The sequence below is a fragment of the Artemia franciscana genome, chromosome 1 (assembly GCF_032884065.1).
Source record: "Artemia franciscana chromosome 1, ASM3288406v1, whole genome shotgun sequence".
NCBI classification, from domain to species: domain Eukaryota; kingdom Metazoa; phylum Arthropoda; class Branchiopoda; order Anostraca; family Artemiidae; genus Artemia; species Artemia franciscana.
Genome location: NC_088863.1, coordinates 42,516,637 through 42,540,634, shown reverse-complemented (window position 1 = coordinate 42,540,634; position 23,998 = coordinate 42,516,637). Strand labels below are relative to the sequence as shown.

General features: G+C 37.1%; 1 protein-coding gene across 1 annotated transcript in view; it reads right to left on the bottom strand.

Moving 5' to 3' along the window:
• The window catches only part of LOC136029926 (cytoplasmic tRNA 2-thiolation protein 1-like), a gene marked incomplete at its 5' end in the record, with an annotated part of 101,890 nt that overhangs the window by 64,584 nt on the left and 13,308 nt on the right, over positions 1-23,998 (bottom strand). Inside the window, 1 exon segment of the mRNA XM_065708458.1 lies at positions 10,823-10,941. Within this exon segment, the coding sequence (XP_065564530.1) occupies positions 10,823-10,941 (119 nt within the window).

Genomic DNA, 23,998 nt, shown 5'->3' with positions numbered 1-23,998 from the left:
TAGAATAAAAATAAACTTAAACTTTCGATGAAACTGAAGCTAAACCAACAATAAAGCAGTCCTACCATTTCTGACTTTAAGCAAGTTCATCTAGGACTGACAAGCAATGTAATTCGTCTAGACAAAATCATATTAAAAGCAAGTTATATAGCAGGTCTTCCTTTTTCGATAGATGGCCTTGTGGGTCTTTTAGATGCAAGTTGATTGTAATTGGTTATTGGTTTTTGATATATAATATGTTCAATCGTTTTAATTAGCCTAAATTTTAGTGTAACACATTAAGCGTGTATTCTCCTAAGTCTCCGTTTAAAGTGCTGTTAACAATTGTTATGGCACTTGGTATTAACCAAGTGACATATAGAAATCGCAAATTCTGTCGGTCTGTCTGTCTCTCGGTCTTTCTGTCGGTCTGTCGTTCCCGGTTTTGCTACTTTAGGCACTTCCAGGTAAGCTAGGACGATGAAATTTGGCAGACTTATCAGGGACCGGATCATATTAAATTAGAAATAGTCGTTTTCCCGATTTGACCATCTGGGGGAGAGTGAGAACCGGTTAATTCGGAAAAAATTGAAAAAATGAAGTATTTTTAACTTACGAACGGTTGATCAGATCTTAATGAAACTTGATGTTTGGAAGGATACCGTGTCTCAGAGCTGTTATTTTAAATCCCGACTCGATCTGGTGACATTGGGGTGGGGGTTGGGAGGGGGAAACCTAAAATCTTGGAAAACACTTAGAGTGGAGGGATCGGGATCACTTGGTGGAAAAAATAAGCACAAGTACTAGATACATGATTGACATAACCGGAACGGATCTGCTCTCTTTGGGGTAGTTGGAGGGGGTGGTTGATTCTGAAAAATTAGGAAAAAATGAAAGTAAAACAGTTCAAAATAGGGATGATACCTTTTTATTGACAGTGAATAGATATAAAATTATTTAACTGGATATTTCGAACACATATACAGTGTTCATCATCAGCAGTAAAACTCGTTTTTATTTAGTAAAACTCGAGTTTTACTACTGATGATGAACACTGTATATGTGTTCGAAATATTCAGTTAAATAATTATATATCTATTCACTGTCAATAAAAAGGTATCATCCCTATTTTGAACTGTTTTACTTTCGTCATGGAAAGGCAGTGTGGTCTTCGAAGTTATCTAGGAAAAATGAGGTATTTTTAGCTTACGAACGGGTGATCGGAACTCAATGAAATTTGACATTTAGAAGGATATCGTGAGAAGGAAGTATTTTTAACTTTCGAACTGTTGATCAGATCTTAATGAAATTTGATGTTTGGAAGGATACCGTGTCTCAGAGCTCTTACTTTAAATCCCGACCGGATCTGGTGGTATTGGGGGGAGTTTGGGGGGAGCCTAAAATCATGAAAAACGCTTAGATTGGAGGGATAGGGATGAAACTTGGTGGGAAAAATAAGCAGAAGTCTTAGATACGTGATTGACATAATTGGAACGGATCCGCTCTATTGGGGGGGGGGTTAATTCTGAAAAATTAGAAAAAATGACGTATTTTTTACTTACTATGGAGCGATCAGATCTTCATGAAACTTCATATATAGAAGGACCTCGTAACTCAGATCTCTTATTTTAAATCTCAACCGCATTCAGCGTCACTGGGGGGGCAGTCGGGGGGGGGGGGACCGGAAATCTTAGAAAATACTTAAAGCGGAGAGATCAGGATGAAACTGGATGGGAAGAACAATAACCTGTCTAAGATACGTGACTGACATAACCGGACCGGATCTGCTCTCTTTCGTGAAATTAGGGGGAGGGGGTTATTCGGAAAAATGAGGTATTTGTAACTTATGAAAGGGTGACCAGATCTTATGAAATTTGATATTTAGAAGGATCTTGTGCTTTAAAGCTCTAATTTTAAATTCCGACCAGATCCTGTGACATTGGGGGAACTGGAGGGGGAAACCGGAATTCTTGAAAAACGTGAAAATTGGGGTATTTTATCTTACGAATAGGTGATAGGACCTTAATTAAACATGATAAGGATCTTATGTCTCAGATGCTCCATTTTCGACTCGAATTGGATCCGGGGACATAGGGGGTCGAAGGCGGGAAACAGAAATCTCGGAAAACGCTGAGAGTGGAAAGATCGGGACGAAACTTGATGGAAAGAATAAGCACAAGTTCTAGATACGTGATTGACATAATTGGAACGGATCCATTCTCTTTGGTGGAGTTGGGGGGGGGGGGTATTCGGAAAAATTTAGGTATTTTTAACTTAAGAACGGGTGACCGGATCTTAATGAAATTTGATATTTAGAAGGAATTCATGTATCAGAGCTCTTATTTCAAGTCCCGACCAGATCTGTTCACATTGGGGGGAGTTGGAGGGGGAAATCTTGGAAAACGCTTGCAGTGGATGAATCGGATGAAGCTTGGTGGATAAAATAAGCAAGTGTCCTTGATACGTGATTAACGTAACCGTACTGGATTCGCTCTCTTTGGGGGAGTTGGGGGGAAGGGTTCAGTGATTTGGCGAGTTTGGTGCTTCTGGGCGTGTTAGGACGATGAAAATTGGTAGGCGTGTCAGGGAGCTGCACAAATTGACGGGATAAAGTTGTTTTCCCAGATTCGACCATCTGGGGGCTAAAGGGCGAGGAAAAATTAGAAAAAATGAAGTATTTATAACTTACGAGTCAGTGATCGGATCTTAATGAATTTTGATATTTAGAAGGATATCGTGACTTAGAGCTCTTATTTTAAATCCTGACCGCATTAAGCCTCTGATTTTCCTTTTAAATCAATCTATTGATTCTTAGATTTTGTCAGAGCTCATTCCATATGAGCTCTTGGCTCTTAGCTCTTCTTGCCTCGTCACAAGTGCCATAAAAGCTCTTAGCACTTGTTTTTACAAGTAATTTCAAAGTTATAAATATTCTTGGCTCTGGTAAACGACACCCCATTTACTCCTCAAGGGGTTTATTAAATACCATGTGACTACAACAATTATTATGTCATCAGAACACACCGAAATTCGGAAAAACATGTAAATCAACATAAGGAGAGCATAACAAATGCACCAAGTTCTACTAGTATTTCTATTGCTTCCGATTCAGCACTGAACAAGCATATTTTCGAAAACCCTATTCTATCAATGTTTTTTTTAAGACACCACTCTCATTAGCAGTGATCAAGGTATTCAACAAACTGTTCGAGAGACAAATGGAATTAAACTGAAGTTAAAAACTATAATACTTTCAAACAGTTCGTGGTAACGAACTGTAGTAAGAAGCAACCCGCCTCAATAGTAACCAAAACTCTAAAAAATGGAATTTTGATACCAGTAGCTACATCAAGAGAATCGTATTTTAGTGCTGATTATAAATATATAAGTTTCATCAAGTTTAGTCTTACCCATCAAAAATTACGGGCCTGAGAAAATTTGTCTTATTTTAGATAATAGGGGGAAACATCAACGCCCCGCTCTTTACACTAAAGTTTTTTACTTTTCAAAAAATAGAGTTAAGAAAAAGAGTCAAACTATAGCGTGAAGCGGGGAGTTGATGAGGAAGTAGCCCCTTTCATATACGAAGTAATTTCTGTTCGTTCTAAGTTTTAATGTCGCTCCTTACTTTCCGTTAAAAAAGCTTGTTTTTTTATTTAATTTAAGCAGAGACTTGTGTGAAATCACGCCAAGTACATTATACAAAAATTTCACTGGAACGATCGTTCACTATATAACAATAACAAACACAATGGACCTGTATCTAAAAGACCTACAATGCTAGCTGACAAATAAACTTAAGACACCCCGAAAAAAAATGCTCTTGATGTGACTTTTGATATTTGAATTACCTTGTTTGTCAGTCCCAGCTGAACTTGCTTTAATTGATGATGGAAAAACTGTTCTTCGGCTTTATTTTCAGTTTCCTCATCCTTATCGTACGTTGAATCTTATTTGTATTCAACTTGTTTGTATTGCCAAAGACTGCTATTAGATTTATAGTCGAAATATTCAATTAATTTTTTCTACAACTCGTTGTCTTTAAGTTTCTTTATTGTTTTATCCTCTTTAATATTTGCATAAAATATTCTGTTCATGCTTTGATAAATAACATCAGTCTAAAGAGGTTAACGGAGATGGAATTTATTCCACAAGAGCGGGTTATAGAACAAATTATCTAATTTCATAAAGCGAGAAAAGACATACAATATACAATTTTTTGTGAGATGTTGTCATTTTTTTCAGACAATAAAGTAAAAATTTGAGCGTTTGCACTATCTAGCATGTTAAGCATCAGAAATGTACCACAAGAATCTGGAGCTTTGGGCAGTGGGAACTTAGTTGAAGTATCTACTTCCACTGCATAGGATGCATTTTTATGCATTATCTTGTATGCGTAAATTTACATTATTTTCTAACAAGATCCTCTATGGTATTCAAATTAATGTAAGGGCTTGATTAGATGTTAAAAAATTTTACAAGTTGTCGGGTAATACTGCGACAACATATATTGCAATTGAATTCTTATATTTGGGAATCAGATGCCTAAACAGACACAGCGTTTTCTTTGAGCGTTTTAAGTACGTGCGTATCAAATCTAAAACTACTTGTACTTGCAAGAGTGGAAACCCACGTCAGATAAGTCACCAGTGCCATCTAGCAAGTTTTGGTTGGGCTGTATTGCTGTCAAAGTTTTCATTTTGCTTCAATTAAAATCTAACTGTTTTTTGTTTTTTTTTATTAATGGCGAAACATATCTAACAGTTTAAGAATATGTTCCGGCACTTTTATACTACTTCCAACACTCTCTGGCACTATAGAATTTTTTACGGATTAAATGGTTCTTATTTCCCGCAAGAGCCACGTCATAATAAAAAGAATACAATTCTCTTCAGTTTTCTGCGTTTTCTAGAGCAAATAAAAAACGGATGATTACTGACAAGCCTTTCAATTTGTGCAACTGCTTTAAATTGGAACAAAACATGGAAACTTTGAAAGCAGACCCAGCAAATGAAACTTTGATTCGACACTGTGTGCGCCACTCAATGATTCTGCAGAATCTTTATCCTCATTTCAAAAAGGCTTGTTCGTTTTTGATGCCTTGCTATAACCCCAAGCTCGAGTTGCTCTATCAAATAATATCAAAAACATAATCTTACTTTACGCATATCACACACAAGGAAAAGCCAACCGTTTTTCGTCTGTTTTTTTTTCTCAGTAAAAATCTACTAAGGAACTATCCACGTCGTTTAGTTTCTCTGCTACCAAGAAATATATTTTTATCAAAATAGTTTCTTATCTTAGTGGCATTACGTTTCTTTAGGTTTAATACTAAAAACCGCTTATACCACTAAAATCCAAGAGGCACTTTAATGTAATATGTTTAATATTATGTTTTATTACTTATAAATAGCATGTAGAAGTAGCAATTTCCATTTAAATGAGCCTTTAAATGTCTATCTGATGATTCAGCGCCTCCCTAGCGGCGACTGAAATAGAAATAAAGGACAAGCAGAAAAAAAAGACATATCATTGCTTCCCCTCTGAAAAAGTGATTTTTCTTCTTACTCAATATAGGGGACTGTAATTCTTTTAAATAGGGTTATCGGCTATGGAGATTCTGATTGTGCCATTTTAATTTCAATTTGACACCATTTTTGTCAACTTTTGGGCCATTTAAATTCCCATTTGTTTTTGCAATACACTTTTACCATTCAGACTAATCCAAATCAAAGTTATCATTCCTAGATCAGTTTCAAAAGGCGGTTTTTCCTCACTTGACAGTTTTTTTAAACGTTTTCTCAAATTTTGGGTTGCTAAGGCTACGGTTTGGACCAAAGAAACCTAGGATTCCAGCGAGAAGAGCATTTCAAATTTTTACTGTGAAATAAAATCAAAGAATTTTGATTGACTTTTAGCCAAAATACATGAAAATATTTATGCAGCCTGATAACAGATAGCCCTCGTTTCGCTCAGGATGCTGCCACTATCGTATTCCCTCGCGAGAATACATGAAATAGCTCAAACTCATGGGAACATTAATACAACTGCCCTTTTCAGATATGGTTTGAATTAAGCCTATTACCTCCGACTCATTAGATATCCATGGCTGCAAAATGTTATGCTATTATGGAGAGGCGGCCTATAACAGACAAGATATCCAGGAAGAAGTTACTCAGCCTGGAAAAGCCCACAAAACATACAAGTCTGACATCTATGTTATTTCCAGAGTTATTGCAGTTGAATTTGCTTGTTTGCTGTTAATGGGATAAGGCTATTGCATTGCTTTGAGGATTTTTTCACACTGATTTATACCCTCTAATGATAGATGTATAGTTAAATTTATTTGAGAGATTTTCTCCAGATCCAAGAATAGGTCTTTCTCTCTGGGTATTTTTATTAGCGCCATCTTTTTTCTCAAGTAGACAGGCCCGCTATATATAGTGCCAAATTCATATAGCGCCATCTTTGTTACCATTTCATTAAGGTGCTGATTTTTTCTCAGAACAAGCAGAAGAGGGGGAGGAACCCCCGGAAGCGCCGTACTGTACCCGCCGGTATTCAGTTACTCGTAAATTGGGGGGAATAGGTGAGGGGGTCCTTACGCTTCCCTTGTTCCAGGTAAATTTCAGTAACTTGCTTCAAGCATGGGGGAGACTATAATACTAAATCCTGTGTTGAACTACATATCGCGTTCAATGACTAGCGGGATAAAGAAGGAAGTATTTTTGAAACGAGCTGTGGAGTTTTTTTTATAGAGACTCAATCTTAAAGGCCCAAGAATTGTTGACTAAGGAGGCCAAAACTGAGGATCGATTTACGAAATGCGTCCAAGATGAGAACAATTTAATCGATATTGCTAAGCTATTTGCAAGATGCGCTAAAGAAAGAATAGAACTTCACAAATTCGTTATATTTGATCCTCAAGAAGTACCGGCCAGTGGAGCAGAAGTAGGCGCATGTGTCATATCGACAGTGAATGAAATGCGACGGCAGTTCTCGGGTTTTCTCGAGCGCTACAACCAAGTCCCAATCCCGTGGCTTCCCGGCAAATCTGTAAGTGACGGAAACCAACCCAATCCTGCACCAGATAGACTTTCTCCACTACCCTATTCCGTAGATCTGAAGAACCCACCCCACACTACCACGCTAGAGAAACGAAAACAATTTTTGATGAGTATGTGTGGAGAAGACCTGTGAGTCGATGATGTTGAATTGAAAAGAAGTCGATCTGAATGGCGGCTTGTAGTTAAAACGAAGGTCAAGGCAAACAGCATTGCCTCTTCTATCAACCAAAAATCGCAAAGTGCAGAAGCTAGGGTGAAATCCCCAGTTTTTATAGGCGTGATCAAAAACATTCCGACTACATATGATGCCGACAAGGTGAAAAACTGTGTTTCAGGTTGCGAAAGGGCAGAGCAGTGTGGTAGAAGTCGAACCTTTAAGTTGTACTTTTCTTCCCGCTATCAGCTAGGTCTGGCCATGAAAAGTCCGCCAAAACTAGAGTTTGAACACTTTTCGATTGAAGAGTTTGTGTACCTTCCAAAACGATGCTATAACTGCCAAAAATTCAGTCACGTTTCAGCGGCGTGTTCCGCTCCCCAGGTTTGTCCCCGTTGCGGTGTCCTAGGCCATACGCCAAATGCTACTACCCCCTGCACGAATCCAATTGGCTGTGCAGCATTTAAATCGACAAAACATACCTGTCAGTCATTCCAATGTCCTGAGATGAAAAAGCAAATTGGAAAGCAAAAACGCTCCGATGAATGAACAGCATGCAAGTACTAGGATCGTGTCGTGGAACATGAACGGAGGTGTGTCTCACAGAATCCCCTTAATTGAAGAATTATGGCGGCGAGGCAATATTCTATGCATCCAAAAACATCTGCTGGCAAGTGATAGTCTCAGCCTGCTCAAGTTTTCAGACAATCATACATTTTATTTTGTCCCAGCAAAGTCTCGTCAACGTGGAAGACCCTCTGGTGGACTAGCGATCGTATGTAGCTCTGCAGTTGATTCCGAGAGTCTTCATACAGTTGAAAACTTTATGGTTATAAGAGCTGGGAATCTTGTGACAGTCAATGTCTACTTCCCCACAAACTACAGCGACGAAGAATCAAATAACCGATTTTCAAAGGCAGTGCGTGCTCTTGCAAAGTGCCTCAAGACCATTATGTTGTCCAAACTAGAATGCGTTATAATCGGAGACTACAACTGTGATATAGCCGACGACTCATCTCCTCGGTCCCAGTTGATCCTAAGCACATTGGAAAATCGGTATCGTGTGCTTCCAAAAGAAAATGATTTTACTTTCGTACACACTAGTGGCTCAGTCTCAAGTATAGACCATGTCACATGCACATTAAACGTGAGTGGCACAGTTAGCGTGCTAATGGGAAGTCACTCCACCGACCATATCCCCATTGAAGCATGTGTAAATGTGTGTATTCCTAAAGAAAAAAGTTCTTCACAGTGGTACGAAATAAAGGATTGGTTAAAGGCCGACTTTCCTCTTTATCAAACAGTGCTCGACAAGACGCTGCAGAAGATCAATGTACCATATAATCTCCTACAAGCCAACGTGCAAAGGAATATCCAAGAAACTAAAATACAGGTCAATAGCTTTTGTGCTGAAATCACCCATGCACTACTAACCGCAGAAAAGGCTGCTATTCCCGTTAGGAAAATTCGTAAACATACTGAAATCCCTGGGTTCTCAAAGAATCGAGAGCTACTGAAAGCGTGTCAAGATGCTACGTATTGGTTCTCGGTATGGAGGGAAAGCGGTCGCCCAAAATCTGGTGTGTTGAATTGTCTCCGTAAACACACAAAACGTAAATTTGAGAAAGCCCTCAAGCAGCATCGTACAAATGTGAAACATGAATATACTGAGAGAATAATCAACGATCCAAGTCGTCTATGGAAAGTTCGCGTGAAAGACCGCCAAGAAACGCCTAAGTCCATGCCTTGCGACCCAACCGACTGGCAAGCCTACTATACGAGCGAATTTAGTGCCCCAGATCCCAGTGTAGCATGGTTATATATCGAGCAACTTGAATCTGTGATATCAAATTTGAGTCTTCCGGACTTTACCGTAACTGTTTCAGATGTAACTGCGAATATCTTTAAGTTGAAAAAAAAAATCACGCGGAGTTGACGGTTTGTGTGCACTTTACCTTGTGAATGGTACTCGTCTTTTATATGATATATTAACATTATTGTACCAGATCATATTCGTAGTCGGTATTGTGCCCGATGTTTTCTGTAGAGGACAACTTACGGCCATCCTGAAAAAAGGGCAGCCAGCTAATATATGCTCCTCCTATCGCCCAATTATTGTATCGCCAGTTTTATGTAAGCTTTTTGAAATACTTATATTGCCGAATGTTAGAAACTGTTGTCAAATGCCAAACTACCAGTTTGGCTTTACGGTAGGTCTTGGTTGCGCTGATGCTCTGTTCGCCCTTGATGCTATTTTGTCTGATTCTGAGGCAACGGGTGACCCATTAGTTATTGGTTCTTTTGACGTAAGCCGGGCGTTTGACTCGTCAGTGCATGCGCAGATCCTTTTAGAAGCGTATAAACAAGGGCTAAATCTGTGTATTGTCAGAGTTGTGTATTATATGAACAATGACCTTAGAGCGCAAAAAAAATACCCTCATGTCCGGCTGAATCCGTTGTTGTACCAGTTCGTAAAGGGGTCAGGCAAGGCTCAGTTGTGTCTCCAACTTTGTATAACAATAGCGTTCTGCCGGCACAAGCCCAGGTACCTACGTCTTGTGTTTCAAAAGGGATCGATGTTTCGTTGATGGCGTATGCTGACGACCTACTTAATTTGAACAGGTCTGCCGATCGACTATCGAAGAAATTTGATGTTTTGAGTAGGGAATATAATAAAAATAGGTTTATCATTTAATGTGTCTAAATCGGCCGTACTGTTCTTCAATGCGGGGTATTATGAGAAAGAAATTCCTTTAGGTGATTCAGCTGTTAAGCCATGTGAGAGCATTACCTACCTTGGTTTACCAATCGGTCGAAGCCTCTACTCGACAGGAACGTTGCTTTTACGACACATAGAGGCGAAAATCCGGCTTGATTACAGATCAGTCATTGGTAATAGACATCGATTCTGCCATAGATTCCTTGTGTCGCTATATAATGCCATTGCCCTCCCACATGTACTGTATATAGCACCTTCTTGGAATTATTTGTCGTCCGCCCAATGTACAAAAGTAAGAGTTCTGTTTTTTCGATTCGCGAAGTTCCTTCTGAGACTTCCTCCGTGGACGAAGAACTCGTATATCATGCGTAATTACGGAGTGCCCGATCCAACAGTTTGCATTAACCGGGTCATAGAGAATTTCCTGGAAAAGGCTAAGGAAAGGATGAACCAGTGGCTAGCTATCATGTGTCAGTAGTTTTGTTAGTGTACATAGTGTGTGTTTACTTATGGTTATGTTTGTAGTGTGATTTTCTTTTCTTTTTCCATTCGTACTCCGATATAATTCCAGTGAATTTTCGGGTAATAAAAGTACTTACTTACTTACTTACAAAACCAGATTAATCACCCATTAATCAAAATCAAGTGTAATACTGTGTCGTTTACTGAGCTATAATTTCCTCGAGGGGCACCAATCCTGGAGATCACCTTGCCGCCCTCTTTGCAGTCACAATTCTGGATAAGTAGACTCTTGAAAAGTCCACTCTGACAATAGCCGTTGCCATAACTGTTTGTAAGTAATTCGTAATGGTTTTTGTTTTCGTAAAAAAAAAACCATTTACGAATTACTTAGTTTGAAGAAAGTGAATTTTTATCTCTTAAAATAATGTAACGATTTCTAACCTTTTGAACAATAGCATCCATGGTCCAGCCATACAAATCTTCATATGATAAGATCTTCAAGGGTAAATCATATTGAATTTGATTTCTCTTTACGGTTTCTAAACTGTCATCTCTATAACCTTGAAACATTGAAAATTATTAATAGGTTTGAATGAAAGACAAAACATATATCAATAAAACATTGGACAAATCTCTTCATTAAATGAAAAAATGTGTTTCCTTACAAGCTGCATGAGTAGCAGCATGAGACATTAGGTTCTTCAGTAATCTTTCACAAACAATAAATAGAAACAAATTACTAATAAAAAAAACCTCTAGTTCCTAAACGCGAAATTAATGAACGCACTAAAAGACAGTACTTAAGCACTCATTGTTCTCACACTGCAAAGAGAACTAGATAGCCATACAAGCAAGTAGCCATAAATGGTTTCATGTATATATACTTTTGTGATATTTATTATCACCAAATGCTAAAAATAGTAATATTTTTAATCTTAGTGAAGCGTTGCTCGAGACTCAGTGTAACCATACGCCAAAATGTCTAGTTTTTCGCAATTCCAGTCAATATATCCCTACTGATTTCCAGTCCTAATTTAACACAATTTTCGAGTAGCTTTATTGTGAATGAGTTCAGGATGACGAACTAGATACCAAACAGAAGTGAAGACATAGTAGACAGGGAAGGGAGAAAAACTTTGAAAAAGGGCAGAACTGCCAAACGCATGGCTGTAATGTACATGGCTGGAGCTATGGCTGTAAATGTTCCCAAAAATACAAGAAGATAGTGCAGATAAATAAATTTGTTTTCAATATTTTTTTCTTCTTTGCCAAAAAAAAAACATATAAATTGTTCAAGGGGCTGCATATGAGGGAAATTCGTGTACAGCAGAGGTTACAAGGCACGAGTTGTTTTTCTTTACCATTAAAATAAAGGCCTTTTGAATTCTGCAATATAGCTTATCTAATTAGGTTAAATTCCGTTTAATCTAAGGATGAATGTTCAAATTGAGGCCCAAATAAATAACATTTTATTTACTGTACTTAAGGACAGTGCTAACATTTTTACCTTTATCATTTCTAAACAGAAACCACAGTCACATAACTTTTAACATAAAAGCTGAAATTTAACGAAGTAAAGTATTAATTGAAACTAATAAAAAAAGAGCTTTAATTGGTAGTGATGATATACGGCCCTAGATGACTATTTGGATACTCAGACGAGGTTTCTTAATTACAGAATGGCTTATCTTCATGTAGCTCTAAAAATTGAGCAATATATTTATATATTCCATATAAATATAATATGGAAAATTATTTGAGGATATTTTATCTCCAATAAATAATTTAAGAGCCTATTATATCTAGTTATGACTGTTTTTGATAATCATCATTCTTGAATGGAAATTGTGACTAGAAAATGACACTCTCTTGAAATTAATGAAAGTAATCCCATACCTGATCCCAAAAATTTCTTATGAAGAGAGGGGAGTGTCACTTTTAAAGCTGGCCTAGTTCACATGAATATTCATTATTTTTCATTACTGTAGGCAATAACTCTTAGAAATAATATAAAATACTAATTCATATCAAGATTATAAATGCAAAAGTGGGAACAGACTGGCCAGCCTGATGTATCAAGTACAGTGCATATCAAATCAGGCAGGAAAAGAAAAAACTCCCGTCATCATTCCTACAAATTTTATTGAATTAAATATACGTTAATTTATAGACTTTCTGACCCAAAATGTACTAATACTACAACTAATAAACACTCATTATAACCAGAACCGCTCCGAGGGTAGGTGGCACCCAGGTAAAAATTAATTACAGCCCCCGTCCTTAGACTCAAATATAAGCAAAAAAAGCTGAACAAGTGAAAAACTTAACCATAGTGGGCAACTCCCAAGCCACAACAACCTCCCCCTAGCCACAGATTCCTAGACTGCTTAACCCCCCCCCCCCTTTGAACGGTTCTGATTGTAACACTAAGTCACCTGAGGTCAGAAAACCCTTGAATACAGGACACCAGACATGACTCCTTGGGTACCATATCTCACACGGGATTTCAGATTAAACATCAAAACGGTGTATCCGGGGAATGGTTATAGGAAATTCAAGTTTTATTTTTTACATAGAATATTCTCCAGAAATAGTCGAGTTTTCAAATTGTGTACTAGATTTCGGAAAATTCAATAGCATTTTAGATCATTAATGTACCCTCATCATGCTGAATAGATTCAGATTAAGTCTTCTAGACTAGCCAGCAAAGGTATCACAAGCACAAGCGATTGGGGGAGGAGCAGAAAGATTTTTTTAAACTGACAGGTAAGCTTACAGACTAAATACCCCCCCACCCATAAAGGATATTATTTCCACTTTATAAATGTTAGGTTTCAAGATTTCTTGTTAGTGTTTTTTCCCATTATTATTCATTTAAATCAGAAAAAGAACTTTGCTTTATTGACTAGCCCATTCTATTAGAGTGCAATTCAAAGTAGAGTGAAAATCTTTGAAACTGTTGATTAAATCTGAGCAAATTTTTCTGTCATCAGATAAACAATCTTTCCAGTATACAACAAGAGCTAAGAGCTCATATGGCACTTGTGGCGAGGTTGGAAGAGCCAAGATCTTATATGAAATGAGCTTTAGCAAAATTCCAAGAATCAATAGATTGATTTAAAAGGAAAATCAGAGGCTTAATACCGGTCAGTATTTAAATAAGAGCTCTGAGACACGAGGTCCTTCTAAATATCAATATTCATTAAGATCCGATCACCCATTCGTACGTTAAAAATACCTCATTTTTCTAATTTTTCCTCTCCCTTCAGCCCTTCATACATGTCAGCCCTTCAGATGTTTGAGTCAGGGAAAACGACTTTATCAAGTCCATTTGTGCAGGTCCCTGACTCGCCAACCAATTTTTATCGTCCTAGCACGTCCAGAAGCACATAACTTGTCAAAGCACTGGACCCCCTAACTCCCCCAATTAGAGCGGATCAAATCCGGTTACATCAGTCACGTATACAAAAACATTTGCTTATTCTACCCACCAAGTCTCATCCCGATCTCTCCACTCTAAGCGTTTTTCAAGATTTCCGGTTTCCCCCTCCAACTCCCATCAATGTAACCAGAACTGGTCGGGATTTAAAATAAGAGCTCTGAGACATGAATTCCCTCTAAATATCAAATTTCATTAAGATCCGGTCACCACTTCGTAAGTTAATATACCTCAATTTTTTTTAGTTTTTCCGAATTAACACCTACCCAACTCCCCCAAGGAGAGCGGATTCAGTCCAGTTATGTCAATCACGTATTTAGGACGTCTGCTTATTATTCCCACCAAGTTTCATCCCGATCTCTCCACTCTAAGCGTTTTCCAAGATTTCCCGTTCCCCCTCCAACTCCCCCCAATATCGCCGGATATGATCGGGATTTAAAATAAAAGCTCTGAGACACGAGGTCCTTCTAAATATCAAATTTCATTAGGATCTGATCACCCATCCGTACGGCGAAAATACCTCTTTTTTCAATTTTTCCTCTCCCTCCAGCTCCACAGATGGTCGAATCGGGGAAAAGACTGTTATCAAGTCAATTTGTGCAGGTCCCTGACACGCCTACCAATTTTCATCGTCTTAGCACGTCCAAAAGCACCAAACTCGCCAAAGCACTGGAAATCACCCCAACTCCCCCGAAAGAGAGCGAATCTGGTCCAGTTATGTCAATAACGTATCTAGAACATGTGGTTATTCTTCCCATCAAGTTTCATCCCGATCTCTCCAATCTAAGCGTTTTTAAGATTTCTGTTTCCCCCCTCCACCCCTATGTTCCCGGATCCGATTCGAATTCAAAATGGAGCATCTGAGACATAAGATCTTTCTATATATAAAGTTTCATTAAGATCTGATCATCCATTCTTAAGATAAAGATACTTCAATTTTCTGGTTCCCAATCCAACTCCCCCAATGTCACCGGATCTGGTCGGGATTTTAAATAAGAGCTCTGAAGCACAAGACCCTTCTAGATATCAAAAAGTACATTGAGATCTGATCACCCGTTCGTAAGTTAAAAATACCTCATCATTCTAATTTTTCAAAATTAGCCCCCTCCCCCCTAAATCCCCCAAAGAGAGCCAATCCGTTCTGGTTATTCCAATCCCGTGTCTAGGACTTGTGCTTATTCTTCCCACCAAATATCATCATGATCTCTACACTCTAAGTGTTTTCCAAGATTTCCGGTTTCTTCCTCTAACTCCCCCCAATGCTACCGTATTCGCTCAGGATTTAAAATAAGAGCTCAAAGACACGAGGTCCTTCTAAAACCAAATAAGAAGGTTCGTAAGTTAAAAATACATCATTTTATCTAATTTTTCCGAAATACCGAGTTAGGTCCCCTCCCCCCAACTCCCCCAGAGAGAGCAGATCCGATCCGGTTATGTAAATCACGTATCTAGGATCTGTGCTTGTTCTTCTCACTAAGTTTCATCCCGATCTATCCACTCTAAGCGTTTTCCAGAATTAACAGTCCGCCCCCCAACTCCCCCCATGACACTGCATCCGGTCAGGATTTAAAATAAGAGGTCTGAATTACGAGGTCCTTCTAAATATCAAATTTCACTAGGATCCAATCACTTGTTCGTAAGTTAAAAAATACCTCATTTTTTCTAATTTTTCCGAACTAACTCCCCCCTCCAACTCCCCCAAAGAGAGCGGATTCGTTCCCGTTATGTCAATCACGTATCTAGGACTTGTGCTTACTTTTCCCACCGATTTTCATCCCGATCCCTCCACTCTAAGCGTTTTCCAAGATTTCAGGTTCCCCTCTAATTCCCCCAATGTAACCGGATTCGGCCAGGATATAAATAAGAGTTCAATAGACACGATCCGATCACCGTTCGTAAGTTAAAAATACCTCATTTTTTCTAATTTTTCCGAACTAACTGTCCCCCGACTCCCCCCACCCCATATGGTCGAATCGGGGAAACGATTTCTAATTTAATCTGATCTGATCCCTGATATGCCTGCCAAATTTCATCGTCCTAGCTAATCTGGAAGTGTCCAAACTAGCAAAACCAGGACATACAGACAGACAGACCGACAGAAATTGCGGTCGCTATATGTCACTTGGTAAATACCAAGTACCATAAAAAAGGATTAAATTGTAAACCATTGGTTTCCATAGTACCATAAAAAAGGATTAAATTGTAAACCATTGGTTTCCATAGGTCCAAATATAAAGGGTTTTATGCCAGTAATATTTTAATCTTTATGGAAAGGGGGTTCCTTGCATAAACTTAAGTTTGTACTCCGCTTCCCTTGTTTGTATTCCGTTTCCGAAGTTTGTACAGCATTTCAAAAGTGTATAATCCGTTTCCAAAGTTTGCAGTCTATTTTTAAAGTATACAGCCCGATTACAAACCTTAAACAGGTAAGACTTTTAAAGGCTAGTCTGAGCTGTTGGGATTTAAATCGTAGAAGAATATACTCATGTGGTGGCACTGGAATAGTTCTCTTAGACAATCACATTATCCAGAATATTTTTCCAACTGCTGTACCTAGTAAATTCACAGCCTCAGCTATTTGTAGGGCGTTTCAGGAGTTATTACTCCATTTCCAAAAGGTGTACTCAGTTTCTAATGTTTGTACTCCGTTTCCAAAAATACTGAGAAGTGCTTCTTTATAATACATGATAACTCTCATTTCTTAAATGTTTTTAAAGTCTAATTTGAAAAAAAAAATATCGGAATTTTTAACCCTTTCACTCTTTTCTCTTTCCATTTCGTCCCCGCCATTATTGCCTCTTCAGTTTTCGAGTGATAGTTTGCTAACTCGTGTCTTTTTATTATTTTTTTGGACTGTACTTGTCTTTCTCAACACAGAGCTAGCCATGTCCACAGAACCAGTTACCTCCCTTTTTATGGGTTCTGTTTCTTTTTTCTTAATTCTTTTTCCATTTTTCCTTCTCTGATTGTTCCAAAAAGATTTACATTTTTAATTACATTAGATAAAGCCTTGAAAAGTTCTTGAGGATTGAGAGGTGATATCCGATACGGTAGACGAATCAAAAGATGTCTTTTCATTAGCAAGTACTCGCACAAAATTTTGGAGAGCAGGGATCAATAAAAACTTTTGAATACCATAACTGGGCAGTAGTCATTCCTGCTGTCATCAGTAATCCTTCATAGTCTGACATGATCTCTGTGTATTTCAATCAACTATAATAAAGCTGTTTAGACATCCTCATATTCCTAGTTTATCAAGAAATATATTAAAAACTTTTCATAGAAAACGAGACTTATGAGAAAACGTGTTTATGTCTTTTGGGAACTTTTCATAGAAAACGAGGCTATTCATTTAAGTCTGCTTAGATTTGTTTTTATTGAAATTTTTTTCTTTAATGTAAAAGAATAAAAATGTATCTTGAGCTGATCAGGGCGCAGAATGGTAAAATGCGAGTACACAACCCGTATTTAAGGGTGTTTAGATTATTGGCATGCATAAAAAATATTCTAAAATATGTTTTGATATACGTAATTGCATCATGATACATCATCATGTAATTGCATCATTTATGTCTATAGCCAGTCTATACTAACCGTTTTTTTTTTTTTTGGAAAAATGGGACGGAAAACTGGAAGAAAAAAAAGTTTAGACTGACGTTTTTTTTCAAAAAGTTTCCGAACAGTTTTATCGGCTATCATCGTCAAATTATTTATTTTTTCCAAAACCTAGGATAAACAATTTTAGAACCTCAGCCAGACACTGTCCTTTTTTCTGTTCTAAGCCAAGTTAAAAATTACTTTTCCTTATCGAACAGTTCGTGGTAACGAACTGTAGTAAGGAGCGACCCGGCTCAACAGTAACCAAAACTCTAAAAAACGGAATTTTGATACCAATAGTTATATCAAAAGAATCACATTTTAATGCTGATTTTAAATAAATAAGTTTCATCAAGTTTAGTCTTACCCATCAAAAGTTACGAGCTTGAGAAAATTTGCCCTATTTTAGAAAATAGGGGGAGACACCCCCTAAAAGTAATAGAATCTTGACGAAAATCACTCCATCAGATTCAGCGTATCAGAGAACCCTACTGTACAAGTTCCAAGCTCTTATCTACAAAAATGTTGAATTTTGAATTTTTTGCCAGAAGACCAATCACGGATGCGTGTTTATTTGGGTTTTTTTCCCAGGGGTGATCGTATCGACCCAGTGGTCCTAGAATTTTGCGAGAGGGTTCATTCGAACGGAAATGAAAAGTTGTAGTGCCCTTTTAAAGCGACCAAAAAAATTGGAGGGCATCTAGGCCCCCTCCCACGTTCACTTTTTCCCAAAGTCGTCAGATCAAAATTCTGAGCTAGCCATTTTATTCAGCATAGTCGAAAAAGCTTATAACTATGTCTTTGGGGACGACTTACTCCCCAAAAGTCCCCGTAGGAGGGGCTGCAAGTTACAAACTTCGACCACTGCTTGCATACAATAATGGTTATTGGGAAGTGTACAGACGTTTTCAGGGGGATTTTTGGTTGGGAGGAGGGGTTGAGAAGAGAGGGTTATGTGGGGGAAACTTTCCATGGAGGAATTTGCTATGGGAGAAGAAGATTTCCATGAAGGGGGTGCAGCATTTTCTAGCATTATTTAAAAAAAACGAAAAAATAAATATGAAAAAGTTTTTTCAACTGAAAGTAAGGAGCAGCATTAAAACTTAAAACGAACAGAAATTATTACGCATGTGAGGGGTTCACCTCCTCCTAATACCTCGCTCTTTACACTAAAGTATTATAGTAATTTCAACTATTTATTCTACGGCTATTTGTGATTCAGGGGTCATTCTTAAGGAATTGGGACAAAATTTAAGCTTTAGTGAAAAGAGCGAGGCATTGACGAAGGGGAGAACCCCTCATATACGTAGTAAAAACATACTAATATAGAATTTCGTTACGTAAGTTTATTCATAAGTCACATATATTTTTACTAATAAAAACGTTTGTAACAAAATTAAAAGTTCTAGTATCCTTTTTAAGTAACCAAAAAATTAGAGGGTAACTAGGCCTCCTCCCCGCTCCTTTTTCTCTCAAAATCGTCCGATCAAAACTACAAGAAAGCCATTTAGCCAAAAAAATAAATTAATATGCAAATTTCCGAATATAATAATAATAATTTATTTTTGACCCGCTACAAAAATCAAAGCGGAGTATCAATAAAAGAAACAAAACGAACACTACACAAAACAGAAAGAACAAGAAACTAAATTAAACGAGTAAGGCCTCCGTGGGCGGGCAGATACTTATAAGTAGACTGGGGTATTTTTCCAACAAGCTCCGTGAGCTTCGACCCAATAGCGGGAAACTATAAACAGATATGAGGCCCCTATTCTTATACCATGGAGGCAGATACAATAGAAAACGGGAAAACCGGAGATAATAAGAACGAATTGAACTGATATCTTTTTTATGAAAAATAGGGTAAATACCAAAAAGAAACAAAACCGAATGATCTGTAAAAACCGAATATAATTTAGCAAGAGACTTTCTATTGTATCTGGCTCGGTTAGCAACAATTTTAGAGTAACTTAATTGGATTTTCTTCTTGCAATCAGCAACAGCGAGAGTCCGTAAGGATTTTAGTGTTTTACTAACATTAATTCCCAGCCACCGAAATGAAGAAACCGACGGGATAGAAAAAGATCCACAGATTAGAGGAGTAGTGATATTACAATTAAATGAAAGATAATCACACTTTGAAAGATTAAGAGAAAGTCCAATCGCATGAAGTTTAGATGCTACTGTTGAAACAGACAAAGAGAGTCCTTTTTTAGTCCTACTGATCAAAAGAATATCATCCGCATAGGCAAGATAAGAAATATTTACAGAATTAAGGATGCAAGTAGGTGGGATAGAGGAAAGTACAGATGATATACAAAATTTGAAAATAGAGGGGGAGAGGACAGCACCTTGCCGGACCACACGTCGTACTGGAATTTTACTATCTGAAACCCTCATATTCGTTTTAATCCGCAAAAAGGAATTTAAATACCAATGTCAAACAAGAAAAATTACCGATATGTTGATACCGTGACTAAAAAGAGAAAAGATAGCTTGGAATGCGTAACAGTGTCAAAGGCTTTAGAGAGAGCCAAAGCACATAAATGTAACTCGAATCCCTTTTTAGTAGCCTCAGTAAGAACATTAGTCAAAACTCGATGAGCCTGCTGGCAACCTACCCCAGCTAAAAACCCAATCTGATTTCCACCAAAATATGCCGAAGAATTAACTGATGGGAGGAGAAGATACTAAAAAATTTTGCTTTTATTGCAGGAAACCGTTTTGGCCTCTAAGATGCACACTCAGTCGGAATCTTTCCTCTTTTCAGGATCGAAGTAACTGTTCCACACAAAAAACTTTCAGGCACAGCCGAGGTGCATAAGCACATTTGAAACAGAAGTTTTGATTTGAAAATCAAAACATGCATTAATTCAAAAACGTTCAAAAATTAAACAAAAAAAAACAAGTTTTTTTTAACTGAAAGTAAGGAGCGACATTAAAACTTAAAACAAACAGAAATTACTCCGTATATGAAAGGGGCTGTTCTCTCCACAACACCCCGCTCTTTACACTAAAGTTTTTTACTGTTTTAAAAAGTAGAGTTGAGAGAAAGAGTCAAAGAGTCGCAATTATCAATAGGTCAGTTTTTATGATGCTGAAAACATGATGCTTTTGAAAGTGCGACTTATCTTTTCAAAAAGCTACATGCAAAACCTGATTTATCTTCAGTTTTTTACTCTTTACTTAGGCAGCGCTAATGCACTGTCTGTGATGAATTGTCAAATAATTAGTCATCCTCACGTTCATCTTCAAATTGTGAGCATGATAGTGACTGACTTTTCTTCGGCTTAAAAAGTGACTGACTCTTCAGTGACTGACTGTTCTCCTGCTACTTTACGTAATTTCTGCATGATTCCGACTATTCCTTCCTAACTGCCAGAGATCCTAGTAGCTTTCTTGCAACACCATCTTCATTTCTTTTATTGTCCAAAGATTTTGACTAAAAAACTAGACCTAGAACTATAGGTGTGTACAAAGTAAAAAGCCTATGTAGTGCTGTTTAGATCTCCTCTAAATGAAAGGAGAAAAAAAATATTTCGATTGAAACTCATAGATCAAGAGCTTTCAGTACACATAATTTCTTTCCGGAGGAGCTACTTTAAGCTAACAGCAATGACGATAGGACCCATGTCTGGTTATATTAAACTTCTTGCCAAACTTTCCAAAGAAACATGGTAAAAAGGTGGACCGCACTTTTTTTGTAGTCCCTCTTTGCCTTTTTTTCAAAATTATCGCTATTTCAAGAAAATCGTCGCACAAAAATTTTGCATTTGGTCAAGTACGAGAAGCTACATTCATTCAATGTAGCATGGGCTGCAGAGCTACACATGATGAATTGGTGCTGAATTTAACGCTTTTGTGCTAAAGGCGGCAACCTCGAATCAAACGGCTTTTTAGACCAGGTAGTAATGCCACAGATCCACGGGCCATATGATGCTGCTTTCTGAAACTGTTTAATGAAAGATCACGTTAATTGTTTATTGAAAGAGAATAAGCATATGTAAGTAAGGTGACATAATGTAAAAGAAGGGCTAATCGAACACCAATTTATCACTCAATTACAAACACCTTACGGCAAAATTAATCAGCACAGTTAACGATTCTATAGCTTTCTTTTGTAATAAGTTGTATTCAGTAAAAGTCACAACATTTCATATCCAAACCGGCTTCTCCCAGTCTCTGAGTGGTCTTGCGTGGTGAAAACTACACGATGCTGTCAAATATGTCGATAAAATAACGGTACCGTAATGGTAACGGTCCGTATAATTAGGTTGAAATACAGAAAATACCCAATTTTACCATTTACAAAACTAGTCTTAGGAAAATAGTTTGTGACGTAGCAGAATATACAATTGGAGTGATAGGGACGTATATTATAGAAAAAAAAAACAGGGCCCATATTATTTCACTGCCATAGACCAGCGTTGTTGAACTGTTTTATCCTAAGAAATATTGACAATTTCCGCAATGCTATTCACAGTCAATCTTTCTCTTTCCCCAGGCAGATTATAATTGGTCTTTTACTTTAAAAAGCAGCTTGGGCACACGTGATGACAACGTCGTTTGTTCTTTACTTAGCTCTTGCTAAAAAAAAAAATCGACGGCTTTTACCTGTGAGTGATATACAGGTTGAGTAGAGTAATGCCTAAATAAGAGCAAAATCTAGTTCACCATGCTTTTTCATGGTTGCAGTGACATCTATAGCCTGGTAAACAATTAAGGAATGATGTTAGATTTGGATATCAAAGAGAAATAGCCAATTATCATATTTTCGACATTCACCGCAACTTAGTAAAGAAGTTAAAAAAAAGATAAATACCAAGTCAGTGAATGTCACAAATTAAACTGATTCAAGAACAGTTTTTTTTTAATCTTAAGTTTAAATGTTTTTTTACTATAAAATACAATAAAAACACCCCATGGGTCATATCCAAAGATATTGTGCATAATATTAAAGATAATAATACATCTTTACTCACCAGTTACTACAGTAAAACAGCTCTAGGACTCTCCCCTGGAGAAGAACGATCAAAGTTCATGATGTTCTGTAGTAACAATACCATACGGCAGACAAATCTAAAGATGTCTTTCATTGGCAAGTAGGCCTACTTGCTCATAATTTTCGAGAGCAGGGGCTATAAACTCTTTAAGTTTTGTAGTAAATTCAAATATCATAGGAAGTGTCTTTTTTTTTCCTATAAAAGCTCTTAAATACCATTCAATCCGCATAAGCATGGACTAAAACAGAGATTACAAATTTGGTATATCTGGCAGAACACTCATTCACCTAATAGGATGAAAGCAAAAGAACAGGAAGCATCAAAGCTTCTGGACAGCCAACTTGAATTTGGGGTTGGCAACAATGAAAATGGAACCAGAATGCAAGGGACCAAATTTTCTGGATCTTAGCATACTTTCTACATCTTAATTGAAAAAACATACTCTTCTTCTAATTCAACATGCATTCTTTGAAAAAAAAAGTACAATAAGATTACAGATAGTTCTTTTTCGTAACTATTATTTACCTGAGATAGTACGTTGTACTCATTTTTCATCATGTTAAAACAAAACTGTTTGGAAGTTTGTAGTGCCGGTCTTTTAAATACAAAAGGGGGCTTACAAATACAACAGGCCTTAACAAATCAATAAACAAAAAGCAACTGCTTTCTATGTAGCAGTAAATTAAATTTCTTTTTGAAACAATTGTTTTGTTATATTTGTAGGCAATAATAATGGTAATAACCATATAATATAAATGGCATTGCACGATTACCCTAAAAAAAAAATCAGAAAAAGAAAATAATGCATTGGTCACTTTACAAAACTATGATGCCTGCATTCCTCAGTTAAATCATTTTAATTTAAAAAAAGTTTAAAAAACAATTGGGGTAAATTTTAATCTGAATCTAAATTTTAATCTAAATAATGCTATAAAAAGATTGTTGAGGTAAATATGCATTCAGGGGGATGACAGAGCCTATTTTACTGCAGACATCTTTGTCGGTATGGCATGCAGCTCGAAATATCATCTTGTGTCATGTATTTTACCGAAAAATCGCGTTTTATTTTAACATTTCGGTCGCTATGATCTAGAATTAATTCTTTCTTTACTACAATTTCAGGAAAACTTTAATTAAACAATTCTATAGGAAAGGTTATAAGAGTAAGTCTGGTAATTATAGAAGCATTAGCTTGGTTTCTGTAGCAAGCAGATTGATTGGTATGATGATAAATTTGACTTTAGACTAAGAGATGTTTTAAATAAAGTTTTAAGAGAAGAACGATGTGGTTTAAGGAAGGGAGGAAATTTAATCAATTAAATTTTGACTCTTAGATTAATAAAATTGAGAAGTGCCTGACAAGCTTTGGCTTTTTCTTAGTTAGAATAATAATGAATGAAACACAGGAAATCAGGCAGCAAAGTCAGTCAAATATGGCACCATACCCAGGAGGAGCAACTATTCAAAAAACAAGTGCGTTGCATCACCAGACACATGATGATTCAATTTTTTTCAAACCTACATTTTACCTATTTTAATATTTGATTACTATGGGTTAGAGTTTGTTCTTTACTAGAA